This window comes from Fistularia commersonii, chromosome 9, assembly GCF_037954325.1.
Source record: "Fistularia commersonii isolate RoL2024-O1a breed Wild chromosome 9, RoL_Fcom_v1.0, whole genome shotgun sequence".
In the NCBI taxonomy this organism is placed as follows: Eukaryota; Metazoa; Chordata; class Actinopteri; order Syngnathiformes; family Fistulariidae; genus Fistularia; species Fistularia commersonii.
Genome location: NC_141292.1, coordinates 2,928,003 through 2,944,006, shown reverse-complemented (window position 1 = coordinate 2,944,006; position 16,004 = coordinate 2,928,003). Strand labels below are relative to the sequence as shown.

Below are 16,004 nucleotides of genomic sequence, written 5' to 3'. Positions count from 1 at the left end.
CCGGTCAACACTTGACAATTTTACCAGGAACCAGGGGGATACACGTAGATTGTTTTTATATTGCGAATATAACACCATATTGTCGAATATATCGCTAATAAACGTGAATCCACTGTGTACTCATACTTTATTAGCAGCTTCCTTATAACATTGAGCTGCCAACATAACACGAGTATATTGAAGGCTTCATTGAAGCATAGTATACAGTATACAGTATACATAGTATCCATATTTCAAATAGAACCCCTGGTAATGTCTGTTAAAAGCTTTCTTTTTCGTGGAAGTTGTAGGCTCTTCTTCTGTTTCTTCACTACGCCTTTCCCCCTTCGAAAAAAACCTTTCTGTTTGACGTCTGCTGGCTTGTGGGTTCGATTTTTGCCGCTCGAGATGTGACCGAGAGAATCCGGTCATTTTTCAAAATACTAGATTTTTCAAAATAAAAATGGTTCAGATACAGATAATAAATCCAAGTGAAATAATATTTAAATCTTGGGCGGCCCGGCACCGATTGATCCACGGACCGGTACTGGTCCGCGGCCCAGGGGTTTGGGGACCACCGGTCTAGAGGACGACCAATGAGAGAGGAGGATACAGAGAATACGGTTAGACGGAGAAGGTTGATTCGCTGTGAAGGGAAAAGCTAAAAAGAGAAGAAGAAGAAGTAGTTACATTTATTTTACATTACATTCATACTTTTAAGTTGCATGGGGCCCTTTGTGGGCAACCATTACGCTGACACGGCCTTTTGTGAAAATAAGTTTGACACCCCTGATATGTCGAGTCAAGCATGGCTCTCCTGTACCTGTGCACTGCCCGAGTGCGTTGCACTCCTTGCAGGCTGCGGGGCAGCGCTCGCACCCTCCGTCCCGGCCAGCGAGCCCTTCAGGACACTCCTCTACACACCGGTGCTCGTAAAGCAGGAGAGGCTCCTCGCAGCCGAGGCAGTGGGAGGCGTTCCTGGCGCAGGACGAGCAGCCCGACGCGCAGCTCTCACACGCCTGTCCCACGGGAAAACCCCTGCCAGCGGACCACACCGGTGCGTCAACACAAATATCACACGGCTAACGAACGGCTAACGGCTAACAGCTAACGGCTAACGTGTCGACACCGAGAGCGGTCGGGGTCAGTTCGTGATTCTAAACGAGCCTTAAATGAAAGGATTTTTTTTTCCATTATTATTTTGTGTCGGATATATATGTTGTCAGATATAATATGTTGTTTATGAGGCAGAATTAATCTTACAGCGCACGCATACAAGGAAGGATGACGTTACATTACATTATATTTGGCTGACACTTTTATCCAAAGCGACTTACAATAGAGGACTGCAAATAACACTTGTAAATACAAGATGCACAGGAAATAAACAGAAATTTATTATTTAATATTTAATATATTTTTCATCCGTGTTGGTCTCAGCTCATTTGGATCCTGCTTATTTTAGTTCATATTTGTCATCCTGTTTACGTTCCTATCCTTGTTGTCGGTGTGGTTGTCTATTCTCACCCCTTGCTGTTTTTTGTTTTTTTTTTCCATTCTGTTGTCTATTCCCATCCTTGATGTTGTTGTTCTCTGCCGTCTATTTGTGGATTTTTTTTTTATATATTTTAATCGTCTTCTAATAGTCCCTCTATTTATATATATATGTTCAAATTTATTGATACAATAACAGTTACGCTGCTGTGACAAAGGAATTTCCCCTGCACCCTCATTAGCATAACAACCCTCCTTACACCTAGTTTATGGACATCAAGCCACCATAATCTAGACCCACCCGAAAAAACAGCACTTATATTCAGAGTTCAGTTGAAATTTCGACACAAAGACGGCTTCTTCGACTCCTCTCTCGAATCATCTGTCTTTTCCGGCCAGGATGCGGACATTGCTGGTCCTTCAGGCGTAGGTGGACTGCGTTTTGGGCCGCACATTCGTGCAAAGGTTGTTTGGTCTATCGCCTGCTTGGGTGTTTTGTCCTTGTGTGGTTTTGTTGTGCGGTTTGAAATGTACCAATATTTGTTGCGTTTGTTGATTGCCTTTCGGAGTTTCTCCGAAACACCAGCGACATACGGTGTGACAATGCTCCTTTGTTTGTTTTGTCTTCCTGTTCTACGTTCCTGCGTCTGGAAATAGCATTAGCGCGACGTGTTACCGCGTGGGAACTTCTCTAGGCAACGGAGAATGTTTTTTGAAAAATTCTCTGAAAAAGACACTTTATTTAGATGTTCTTTTCAAAAATGTATTAAAAAAAGAGTTTGCACAAACAGCGGGGTGTTTTGGAAATTACTGAAATTATCTTGTTTAGTTTCAGAGCTGGGGGTGATTTGGTTTCTTATAGCAGCTGCTCCTCTTTTCTTCTCTTTTTTTTTCGCTCCGTCACATTCTTTTGTCTTATTTCGGCTGATATCCGTAATCAGAAAAGGCGGTGTTGGGATGCGCTGAGTTGTGATAGAATTTATTTTGAAATTCCAGTTTAATTGTTTTCAGTCGGTGAAACGAAAACACCTCTTTTATTCTTCAGGTACGAAGATTTAAGGGGCTCCTTTCTGTGCGACAATGGGTGGGACATTATCATCGATGTTTGAATTCTTTGTCATCGTCTAAACAATTATTCGTAAAAAAAAACAAAACATTCGGAATATAAAAAAAACAAAAAAACAGCACCGTTATTTTTGAGCGAGAGTGAGGCTTCACTGCAAGAAGATCCAACATCTCCGGATGAGCCTCGTTTTCTCATTTAGTTTTTAATCGAATCAAAATTTGATAGCGACGCTTGAAAGCACGGCAGGAATATTTCCAGAAAAATATATACGAAAACAAAATAACGCACATGTAAAAGATAAATAAATGACTCCTGTGTAGGTGGTTGCCTGAGGAAGGGGGGAAATATTACAATGCATTAAGCAGTCTTACTGCAAAATGACGTGGATGATGGAGTGAATGTTGTTTGCTAGGCGCTCCAGATAATGTATGTATGAATGAATGAATGAATATTTGCATCTCTCAGCGCCTCAATGCTGCAGCAACATCCTTTTGGGGTGCATCTGGTTTTTTTTTTTCACAGAATTTTGAAAAAAATACATATCGATCGTATGAACGTATCCCCGGCTTCCGCCGCCGCCGCTTCCTCGGCCGCATAAAAACAACCGAACAGAAAGAATGGCCTTTTTGTTTTCCCCGGGACTGTGTTTCTGTCTGCGGAGAACAAATGATCATCTATGTGTTCAGCCATGTAGCTCTTAAATATTGCTGCAAAGAGAGTGAAGTGAAAGTGGAGTAAAAATAAATCCCTCACGGTCCAGCGGTCATGTTTGTCATGGTCATCCCAGTGCTAATGGAGCTTCAAGGATTTCTCCTGCAAGGACGTGACGTGCTTGTTTTCTCAAAGTCGTCGGCGTTGAAGTGCAGGCGGAGGCGGAAATTACAAATGCTAAAAAAAAAAAAAAAAAATCAAGGCCGAGGAACCGGGTCGACGATGACGATTTGTTTTTGACTTTTTCCCGCGCGCGCGACGCCTCTGGCACCTGTCTTTCCACATTTAGGATTATTGATTTTTCAAGATGGCGCCGGAGCGCATGTCGTGTCTCACTATGTAAAGGCCGTGTAAATTAGAAAGTGAGGACGGACCCCTGACCTGACACACTGCCGGACGCAGCGCCCGTCCTGTAGAAATAGCGAAGCTTTTCGAGAGCTCTGACAGCGGGTGCAGCGCCGGTCATCCACACACTGCAAACAGCCCGCGGGGCAGACCTCACACACACCGCTCGGTCGACTGGCAAAGAAACCCCCCGGACACTTTGACACACATGTTTGCTGTGCGGTCAGAAACCAGCCTAGGGGGGGGAGGAAGGAAGGGGGGAAGAGAAGAAGGAAGGAGTAAACATCATCACTGCAAAAACAGCCCGAGCGGGCCGCGGGTGTAAATATCAAAATATGGAAACGGCTTCGCAGGTGAGGAAAGCGGACAAACGGCTAATCTATGCGGCCGAGATCAGACCTTTCGCGCATTCGGTGCACCGGTCCCTCGCTTCTCCGGTGCACGACTGACAGGAAGGGTGGCAGTCTTCGCACTCCCCGTCGGCTGCGGGGAATAAAAAAAATAAAAATGAAAAAAAAAAACGGCACAGCGCTGCGGTGAGGAAGGCCAGCAAAAAAAAAAAAATTGGTTGAAGCTTTTCATTTTTTTTTTTTTTTTTTTTTTTTTAAAAGAGCATCATCGAAAAGTGGCACAGAAAATGCAAACAAACTGAATTAAGCTAATGCAGCGCTAATTAGCAGACAATCTTCTTAGTGGCTTATAAGGCGAGAGCGGTGCTTTGCCGTAAGCTGTGATGCAGCAGTACTGCTAATGAACCAACAGGGTTATTTTGCACCGTTTCTGCTAAAAAGCGTCTCAGACCCTCCGATAGGAAGGTTGTAGGTTTGATTCCCGAAATTTACCCCACTATTATAATGTACAATTGGTGTCCAGGCTTTAAATAACAACTTTAACTCCCATCTTTGAACACAATCATGTTTTTTTTTCTTTTCTTTACGTCGAATCGATTCCTTAAAATCAGTATGTGACTGGAAATGGTGGTTTTGAGTTCATTTCGTAAATTGATTATCTTTTTGAACAACGTCATAAGGAATAAATTTGGTATTTGTGTGTTTCTGCTGTGCAGTTTTTTGAGCCTGTCTGGATCTTTCAGTTGTAGAAAACGTTGCATGCAGATGGAGGGCTGGTCCAAGAAAGATGGGAATGCAATCATAACATTTTGGATTTGAATTGGTAATAAATTCAATTATTTAACATTAAGGAGTAGCTACATTTATTTTACATCACATTTGTTTACATTTATGCTTTTACTGTTACATGTGGCCCTTTGAGGGCAACCATTATGCTTGACACCCCTGATGTTTGCACACACACAGGGTTTGTTTGCACGATTTTATGGTGACTATATTTGTCTTTTTTATGTTGCCTCACCAACTTCTTCCGCTTTTTTGTCTTCATTTGTTGATATATTTAGGCTTCAAATGACCCCCCCCCCCCCCCCCCAGAATTCGCTTTCTTGCATAACAGCAATATCTGCGATATTAGATAAATATGAAACTGCAGCTCAAAATAATCCCTCCACTTCTGAATAATTGATTGAATGTGTGACTGGCATGTTTTTTTTATTTTATTTTTGTTTATTTTTTTATTTCCCCCAAAAATCTAGCTTCATTTCTTTTCACCCCCCCACCCAAAAAAAAAAAAAAAAAAAAAAAATTATAAATAAATTCAACTTCTCAATTCGAAAGGCCTGGACGCGAGATGAAGCCCGATAAAAATTCCCCATCCGGTCTCTGACAGCCGAACAACAGATGATTGACTCCTTATTTCCACAGGTGTTGCGCTGAGCGCGAGCGTGTTTGTGAGCGCCGTCTGACCGAGCAGCTGTTTCCTGGTTGATCGCATCAGGCTAACAGGGGCCTGCACGGATCCGTGAGCATCCCTGCCTTCACGGATCTGCCGGCTTAATTACCGACTGAGATAAACTCCTCCGAAATCAGGAAAAACGGAATAAAAAGTAACCCCCCCCCTCACGTTTTATTTTTTCATTTATCCCATCCACGGATGGATTTTCACTGACATCGAAAAATGGTAAAATGGTGTTGAGCCAATGTGATAAGTGTCCTCTGCTGTTAGCGTCTGCCGCCACGTTCAGCCGAAGCAACGGGAACATTTCTGTCTGGAGGGAATCTTGCATTTAGCATTTAGCTTTCTGCTCCACCTTGAAGATTTAAAAAAAGCCAAAGCTCGCTTTTCGGACCCGCTCGTCGTGCGTCGGGTTTTTTGATTCCGGTTTCGTCGGCCCAGGTGACATTTTCGCCGCGTATTTTTCCCGGAAGGAATCGTTCCCTATCCCTAAAATAATCAATATGATTATATCCGTGCGATAAATGAGCAGATAAAGCCGGGGTTTGATTTGATTGGATAAGAATATAGTTGTGAATGAGGGAATGCAGAGAGCCACTTCATGCACGTCTCCTTGCATAACAGCAGCTTGACCTAAATCTCTGTAACGACAACCTTATTCACAACTTATAATAATTACACAAGAGCCTCTGGGCTTTGCATTATTGTAATTGTAGATCTGCTGCTTTTAGTCATGAACTTAAGCTTAACCCCATACCTATATTTGTTTTCTCTTTTCATTTGTTCCCTATTAGTGGAATACGCATCATTCCCATTTTATTTATATCTGCGTCATTGTTTTTTCTACTCTCTTTTTTTAAAGCAACCGTGACAAACTCTCCTCACATTCGGCTGTAGGGCTGCTGTGTTTTCTACCTGAGATATCGGTCATAGCCGCCACCCCATACGGCGGTCGCCGCGTGTTTCTGTTGCGTAACGTGCGAAATGAGTTTCCGGTTGCAAAAAAATAATCCGCGTGCACCGTTACTACTCGCCGCGTCATTCTTTATTTATTCCAGATCCACTAAGGAATTCAATTATTGTCTCGCCGATGATAAATAAAGACCCCCCGCGCGGCCGCAGCCGCTCGGCCATCGCCGACATCGCCGATGGGACAGAAACCGCCGAATGATCGGCGTATCGCTCGCTGTTTTCGCTCCGCATCCGCGTTGAATAACCCGCTTGAGCTCTTCGGAAAAAAATTTAAATTGCCATCATGTTAGCAACGGGTCCAGAAAATAGTTGTTAGGCGCGTCTGTCTCATGAAGAAAAGAAAACACAAAAACTTTTCGTGACTTAATAGGACGTGTGTGAACCTCGCACCTGGTGCAGCTGTCGTCCCCCCGCATCCTAAAAATAACCGCCGTCGGTTTCGCGAACCGAGATCATCAGAACAGAGGCCGACATTTAACGCTATAAACAAAGCAAGCCAAGAGTGCAAAAATACATTTTCACGTGGATCCTCGCGTCTGGTTCTCGGTAATTTAAACATGCGACTAATCGACCAGAATTTCCCCGCCCGGAAGACAAAGCCAATTCTATAGGAATAAACTGATTTTCAGATCCGGGCCTCGATACGTGGAAAACGCGACACGGCCCCGGCCGGAAGCGCTTTCCAAAATAGTTCCAGATATAAGCTGGCCGGGACTCGGCTGAACAAAGACTTCCAGGTACATTTTTGTATTAACCTATGTACTTTCCCCAGATTATTCTACTTCCTAATTAAGTTGTCTTGCCTGCCGCTAATTGCTAACGTTGTCCGAAGCCCTGCCCGCCGAAGCCTCGGGCGAACGTTCATCCGAAATGATTTCAAAGTCCGTATCCGTCCGATGTTCGCCGCTTCCGACTGTTTTTAGCGCTTAAGTTGGCGCCCGGTTCGGGGACGGCGCCACGCAGAACAATTACCCTCCAAGTTTTCTCTTCTGGCCCCGTGAAAGTTCTCAAATCCCCGATTCATTAAGGAGTTGGATTATCGGAATATACAAGTATTAGTCTCACCGCTGCGAAAGGTCTTACTGGGACAGACTTCCAGATCAGACACACACTCTCCATTTTCCAGAGTCGTCCCCTCCGTGCACAGCAGACAGTCGCCGTCCTCCGGCCCGTTGCACGTGACGCAGTCTGGGTGACACTCCTCGCAGTTGTTGGAGTTTTCGTCACCATAGAAACCATCGGGACATTCGGACACGCACCTGCCCTCTGGGAAGACAAAAGAGTATCTGTGTTTGTCTTTTGTTTTTTTTGTTATTTTGGAGTCGCAATGACATTTGGGAAATCGGACGAGAGGGTAAAACAACACACACGTATGTGCATGTTCTCGGTTCGGCGCGTGTCAAACTCAAGGTCCGCGGGCCAGATGTGGCCCGCCGCGTCATTTTATGCGGCCCCGCGAGAACGTCTTAAAAGATCTGATTGTCTTAAAATAAACAAGTCAAACGCATGCATTGCCCGATCGCGCAAATAAAAATGATCCATAAATGTCCAGGGAAAGAAAATGCAGATGGAAATGCATATGTAACATTTTGAATTAAATGAATGTGTTTTTGATTGCAAACGTCTGTCCGAAAAAGAAAAAGTAATGACTAAAATGTTCATTGTACATTACAATACATCTAAACAGGTGTCCAGGCTTGAAATAAAAGCTTTAACTCCCATCTTTGAATACAATCACGTTTTTTTTTTCTTTTCTTCATGACGAATCAGTTCCTTAGAATCAGTATGTGACTGGAAAAGGTGGTTTAGAGTCCATTTCATGACTTGGATATCTTTTTGAAAAACATCATAAGGAGTAAATTTGGTATTTGTGTGTTTATGCTTAGCAGTTTTTTGAGCCTTTCTGGATCTTTCCGTTGTAGAAAATGTTGCATGCAGATGTAAGGCTGTTCCAAGGCAGACGGGAATGCAATTGTAACATTTTGGATTTGAATTTTTAACTTCATTTGGAATATATTCAGGCTCCAAATGACTCTTCTGTGTCTCCGATATTAAACTTTATCCATATTCTTGGGTACACATTAGCTTAGCATATTTAAATATTGGATTTTGGAGACGGTTTCCTCCCGCAAAGACACTCATGGGGTTCGTTGGAGACCCTGAGAGGGAGGGATTTTGTGAACCTTAGATAATAAATAAATGATTTGTTCTCATTATTTCATACAACTGATTTCTTTAAATATTATTCATTTTCTTGTCAGTGGAGGTTCATCAAGGTCATGGTGAATTCTTGTCAGAATCTTCTTTTGTCAAGCTTTGTTTTCCTTGAAAGCGTGTCGATTTAATCAAGATTATATACATATTCATGGCTGGAATGCAAAACGTCCTATATGAAAAAAACACTTTTTTCAGGACATGAAAAAAACATTACATTTGATTATAGTATGGTCTTTGTTAAAGATATTCAAAATATACTATTGTTCACAGACTGTATTTCTATGTTTAATACTTAGCATGTATTTTTACCACTGACAATGCAAATAAGTGTTTTTTTCCAAAAAAATTCTGCTTCATTGTGCACATAGGAGTTTTGTCATTTGACATCTATGTCAAAAGAAAGGGCGGGATTATCTTGCAGAAAGACTGAAAATGTGGAGCCATCCCATTTCTCACCATTCAATGCAAAAACCCAAAATCGAAAAATTTGCAGATAGGAGGTTTTGCATTCCAGCCATCGGTATGTTCATTATTAAAAACATTATAATAATCTTAGATTTTTTTTTATTTACTATATAGATAATATATTATAATATATATAAATAATTTAAAAAATTAATTGTTGAACGTGTTTTCCTGTCCTGAGGACGTGAAGGTCGCTGTGACTTTTGCAACTTTTATTTTTTTTTTACAATTTTTCCTGTTAAGCAGAGTTTGGGAGGTGCAATTGGCAACTGCTTTTCTCTTTAGTCGTTTCGACCTGCAAACTTTTGTGTCCTATATCATAGAAAAGCCTATCGTAAAAAACAATTCCTGACATCATGGTGTTCTGAGCATGGCCATAATCCCAGTTAATTTGTCCCTTCCCATGTGAGTCCAGGAAGCCGGGTGATAATTTATTTTTCTTTAAATTGTTTTGAATTTATGATTTAAGAGAGATTTGCGTTTTACATAATAAAGAAGCGCCGTCAGTCCCCTGAGCCTGAAGGACGTCCCCGGAGTGTGTAGACGCCTCTCGCTGAACAGTTTGCTTCTATGACAGAAATGTCACAACATGTAAATAAGGATATTTTTGGGTGCTGCTTGAAAATATAATCGTTTTATTCCGATATAACAAGCAGGAGATGCCCGTCTTATTCCGGACACATGCAGGTGTGATGGATGTTTGGGGATTTTTTTTGTTTTACCTCCCCAAAAATTTCCCTTCGAGCCATTTTCCATTTAATAGCGTGAGATGAAATGAGTTCTCTCAGCCGTTCCTTTTAAATGGCGCTTAGTCTCCGGCGCTATTAAATAATAATTTAGCCGAACGGAAAAGTCCTTCATCTTTAGTTCTCTGTTTTATTGATATTTTAGAGGAGAGATGTGACTCACAATTTCACGTCCTGTCAAAGAGAGTTTTTACCTGATAAGAAGAGGTCAGTCTCGCACCAGTAGCACTCGTGCTCATCGCAACTCACGCAGTTGTCATCGCACGGAACGCAGGTCATCTCTTCTTCCACGCTGTATGTTTTAGCCGGGCAGTTTTTGTAACAGCCGTCCTGAAAACTGATAAGAAGCAGTCGATACCCACGGCTTATACACACACACACACACACACACACACACACACACTACAGCGCGTGCACGCTGGAAAATCAATTTTTTTCTCTCTCAAAGCTTAAAAAAAAAAGAAGAAGAAGAGCCTTTTCATTTGTGAAGTGAATGGCTGAGGCGGTGCAGAAAAGTGAGATCACACGTGGCGACAGTGAGGCAAACAGCCTTACTTGTAAAAGCCCTCAGTGCAGGACAGGCAATGCCTGGGGTTATCTGTTGGATGCAGACAAAAACTCAGCGACGAGATCCACCGGCGGAAAAACCCACGAATTTATTTGGGGAGACGGTGCGAGAGAAGCTCAGGCCTCGGCGGGTGAGGGTGGAGAAAACTTTATTATGGCTACTTTGGCGTGACTTACACAAGACGCACTGCCTGCAACCCTCCTCACAGGTCATGCAGTCGTTGTAATCCGGATCTTCCACTTCCCCTGCGAGAGCCAGGCGGCGGGAAATCAAAAAAAAAAAAAAAAAAAAGAAAGAAATTCCGGAGATTTTCAAGGGCGTCGATGCCGCGGCCGAGTTAAAGGAAACATTCGGTTTGTTCCGCAAACAAACGCTCCCGACCTCGCTTAACTTCTTTAACGTTTCAAATGTGTTTGCGACGTGCCGACGCACGAAAATTGCGAGCGCTTTAGGGGAATCCATCGGAACGACGATGCTCACTTGAGTTGTGTCGTTGTTTCCCGGATGCAATACCGCTGGATTACGTGAAATGAAAACGCAATCGTCCAATTAGCACAGCGGTGTTTCACGCTTTGAAAAATGAGTTTTGAAATTGCATTTCAATTCCGACTTGATTAATGCCACTACGAAGTAAAATTTACGATTTGATTGAACTTTTGTATATTGAGTGACTTAAAAAAAAACACTAAATGTCTAAAAATTTTTGACATTTTTATGACCATGTTTTGCCACACAAGTACATAAAAGTGAAAATGCTAATTTGATTATGACATTTTCAGTGTCATTTATCTTTCTATGAGAACATGCACAATTAAATTACCATAATTGGAAAAACATTTTAAATTTCAAATTGATATCAGTTGAAGTCTTCCACAGACCTCGATACCAACAGCACAATTCTAAAAAAATATTCTAGACAAAGAATACATCAATGAATAAAGAAAAAAAATACACAGTATCTGCTTCATACAAGTAATTTTCAGAAATATTGTGACCACAGTGCTTTGCTATTGTATTTAAATAGTAATATAGACGCGAGTGTGTGTGCGTGTCTATATATATATATATATCTTTATACATATTATGCATATATACGTGTGTGTGTGTGTATATATATATGTATATATGTGTATGTGTATGTGTATATTTATATAATATGTATTTATATATAAAATATGTATTTACATGTTTATCTACCCATATATATACAATATCTGTATATGTATAGATAAAACATATAATACGTACTTAAAATATACCATATATATAATCTGTATTTATTTTTATTATATGTTATATACCTATATATGTATTATGTGTTTATATATATATGATATAATATAAATATAAATTTTAAATATTATTTTCTATAATATATAATGTTTATAATATGTTTTATATTATGTATATAATGTATCATTATGTTAAATATTATATTATATTACATGTTTATTACATATTTATTTACCTATATATATATACATGTATATATATGTTCATATTTATATAATATGTATTTACAGATGTTTATCTACCCACATATATATATATATATATATATATATATAATATCTGTATATGTGAAGATAAAATATATAATACGTACTTAAAATCTAACATATATATAATCTGTTTTTATTTTATTATATGTTATATACCTATATATATGTATTATGTGTTTATATATATGATATAATATATAATTATATATATGATATAATATAAATATAAATGTTAAACATTATTTTTTTTAATATATAATGTATACAATGTGTTTTATTTTATGTATATAATGTATCATTATGTTAAATATCATATTATATTACATGTTTATTACATATTTATTTACCTATCTCTCTCTCTCTCTCTCTCTCTCTCTCTCTCTCTATCTATATATATATATATATATATATATATATATATATATATATATATAATACATATGTTTATATGTTTATTTACTTCATATTTACCTTCACCGCATTCCAGCTTTGCGCACAGCCCCTCAGCCATGTAGTAGGAGGAGTTACACTTGAGGCAGCGGGTGGAGCTGATGCAGAGTTTGCACTGGTGCGAACAGGGTGCGCAAGATCTCTCCCCGGTATGATAGAAGGCCTCCGGACAGGCATCCACACACCGGCCTTCGTGCAGGTAACGCTCCATTCCAAACTTATCTGATGGAAAACAACATATCATGGAGGGAGTGGGGCGAGGACAAAGCTGAAAATACTTCAGTCTACCACTGTCACATTTTGTTTTTCCTTTTTTTACTCCCTTTTGGAGCTGGTAATACCTGCGAACCACCCAAATTATACAACACTTTGCTACGCTAACTGTGTGCATGTAAATATCTTTTCACACATTGACCAAGACCCTCACCGGTGTCACAGCTGGTACAGTTGGCCGGCCCGCCGTCGACACAGGTGGCGCAGGTGTGGTCGCACAGGTGACACTGACCCCCCGACCGGTACTTTCCCCGGGCGCATTCCTCAACGCAGCGGCCCTCGTCCATCGCCCTGCAAAATGTGGCAAAATGTTCAAAAACACACGGCGGCCCGCAACCGTGGATCCGCAGGTGAGTGCGACCGCAGAACTTTGCAGGAAAATACAGAAAGTGTTTGATTTGAAGGACTTCTGAGGAGCCACAACCTTTAAATACCACATGGGAACTTTGTGAAATTTAACGCACGAAAGTTGAAAAAGTTTGTTGTTTTTGCCGTTTGTACTTTTCGAAATCAATTTATGGATCTTCGTTCGGAAGTAAACTATTTCTATCTGATAAATTCATTTTTTTTAGATTATAATTTATACTTTTAAGCTTCAAAGTTGATTTTTTTGATTTATTTTTTTACTTTTATTTTTAGCTTGTCCTTGTATGTCTTGCTGCTGCTTCGGAACAATTTCCAAATCATTGGATCATTAAAATACATCTCATCTCAACATTTACGGACACTTTCAAATTAAACTACCAATCATCTTGTTTGTGTTCAGCCGATGATATTTCAGGCCCGAACAAATATTGTGACATAATGTTCATTGCTTTTTTTATTTCCCTTTTATATTTCCATCCTCTAACTCTCTGTGATTACAATGTTAAAGAAGGCAGAAGCTGTTATTTCATTAGTGAGTTTCACTAGATGCAGTGTTCCATCTGTAAATGCCAATCATCTTATCCATGTATTTATTATTATTTAGATCATTTTATTAATTTTATTTTATCATTATGTATTTTATTGAGAAACAACATCCCCCTCCTGAAAAAAATAAAAAAAAAGTAACACTTGAAGTATTAAAGAAAGTGAAAGTAAATCTGTGAATGTCAAATACTCTCTAGATTTCAAGCAATTTTTCTCCTTCCAAATTGACTAATTAAAGAACCGCAATGACAACATGCCTCCTCTTCCTCTGCAACCAGGAAGGATCAGAAAAGTCATTGAAGAGGCGAGTACGAGGAGCTGGATCCGCAGCCGCCCCCTGAAGGGCTGCCGACACTCGGCTCCACAGGGGGCCCAGATAATTGAAATCGAAAGCGGATCCGGGGACACTATCTACAGGTAATAGAAAATCGCTGTGGGACTCTGAGTACAGTAACCGGGACAGAATCTCTGCATTGCATCAGCACATTAGCTCCGCCTGTATTTTGAGGTGTTGGGCGTTGATGTAAACTTAATTAAACGTGTTACTTACTGACTGGAATTTTTTTTTTTTTTTTTTAATAAAATATAAATGCTATAAATGGTTAGATACATGCAATAATTAAAAAAAAAAATCAAATATTTAATTTATATAATATATAATTTATAATATACTAAAATATTTAGTATATATGTAGTATGATATTAATTTATGACACATGAATGAATAAATATATCTCTATAAATCAGGGTTGGGTAATTATTTTGGCTGGCGGGCCACATTTCTAATTTCATTTCTTATTTCATTTTTAAATTGAACGAAATGAAAATTGCAATTTGAATATTAAACTTTTTTCGCATTTCATTTTAACTTTATAATCATTTCACCTTATTTTGTTTTAAATAAAATATAAATGCTATAAATGGTCAGATATATGCAATAATTTATATAAAAAAATATCAAATATTTAATTTATATAATATATAATTTATAATATACTAAAATATTAAGTGTATATTTAGTATGATATTCATTTATGACACATTAATGAATAAATATATCTCTATAAATCAGGGTTGGGTAATTATTTTGGCTGGAGGGCCACATTTCTTGTCATTTCTTATTTTATCTTTAAATTGAACAAAAGGAGAATTTAAATATTAAACTTTTTTTTGCATTTTATTTTAACTTTACAATCATTTCACCTTATTTTGTATGCAATCATCCATACAAAATTAAACAAAAGGAAAAATAATAAATAATGAATAATAATAATAATTATTATAATAAGGAGTTTCTAAATTCAAAACTGATTTAAAATACTTAAAATATTCAAAAAAATAGTTTGACGGGACGGATAAAAAAGGAAACGGGCCGGATGTGTAAAATACACAGGTCTGCCATAAATAGTATTTTATCAAATAAAATAAATTGAAAAATTGCTGAGGTAATGGATGTGTGTTACAAACACATACAGGTAAGTTTTAAAAATGCAAAAAATGTTCCAATAATCCAAGTAGCAAGGAAAGAAAGTCAAGGTCTTCTAATTAACTCCATCTTCTGATCCAATCCGCCGATAGATGTTTCGTTTTGTTCTTTCTTTGTTAAAATACAATTCATCTTTTTGGGCCACAACAAGGATTTCATCTGAGAGCATCTTCAGATTTACTTTTAAATTGTGCAATTTCATTGATCATCATTACCCTGAATTTCAGCTCGGAAATGCATACAAATACAAAATCTGAAAAAAAAAAAATTTTTTTTTTTTAATCGACTTAATTCAAAGTTCTGATCAAATTTAACACTTACATGATTATTATTTAAATTTCTAAAATACCGGACCGCATCTTACTCCTGCTCAGAGACAACAGTGAGATGAATAAATTTCCCCTCTGACCCCGAATCCAAAGTCCATCTCACCGTGAAGAAGCGCAGCTGATGCATTCTTGGTTTCGCGGTCCCGTGCACTTCACACACGTTGCGTCACACGCGTTGCACCTTCCTTTCCTGTCCTGATACTCCCCTGATAAATGACGAGAGAAAAAAAAAAAAAAAAAAAAAAAAAAAAAATCACGTGAAAATGGGCCTCGGAGTCAATCTACGTGTAAAAAACAGAAAGATTTAATTCCCTTTATATTCCAAACGTCGCCGACTGGTCACACAAAGTGGGGAAATTCCTTCATACTCTTGGAAAAATAGCATGTAGTCCACACAGGGTATGCATTCACTTTGAAATAAATGTCAGTGAATTCAAAGTGTAGCTCCAACGCTGCAATGCATTTAAGCGAGGGAATATATTGAAGGGTTGGAGCGGCGACCGACCGTCTGCGCACAGCGTGTTGATAACACACTCTCCCTCCTGCAGGCTGTGACCACTGGAGCAGCTGCTGCAGTTCATCTGGCTCGGCCCGACACAGGTGAGACAGCTGGCGTCGCACCTGAAGAGGGAAGTGCATTAGAAATTATAATATTTACCCGCTTCCCCGACCAGCACGTGCAG

At 39.2% G+C, this 16,004-nt stretch overlaps 1 protein-coding gene across 1 annotated transcript in view; it reads right to left on the bottom strand.

Annotated features, from left to right (window-relative positions):
* The window catches only part of pcsk5a (proprotein convertase subtilisin/kexin type 5a), a 50,791-nt gene that overhangs the window by 12,603 nt on the left and 22,184 nt on the right, over positions 1-16,004 (bottom strand). Inside the window, exons 20-30 of the mRNA XM_086152992.1 lie at positions 15,827-15,942; positions 15,425-15,527; positions 12,749-12,885; positions 12,343-12,543; positions 10,546-10,614; positions 10,357-10,399; positions 9,996-10,138; positions 7,439-7,639; positions 3,995-4,078; positions 3,632-3,830; positions 803-1,017 (exon numbers count right to left, since the gene is read on the bottom strand). Coding sequence (XP_086009118.1) covers positions 803-1,017; positions 3,632-3,830; positions 3,995-4,078; positions 7,439-7,639; positions 9,996-10,138; positions 10,357-10,399; positions 10,546-10,614; positions 12,343-12,543; positions 12,749-12,885; positions 15,425-15,527; positions 15,827-15,942 — 1,511 coding nt within the window. The remainder of the gene's footprint in view (positions 1-802; positions 1,018-3,631; positions 3,831-3,994; positions 4,079-7,438; positions 7,640-9,995; positions 10,139-10,356; positions 10,400-10,545; positions 10,615-12,342; positions 12,544-12,748; positions 12,886-15,424; positions 15,528-15,826; positions 15,943-16,004) is intronic.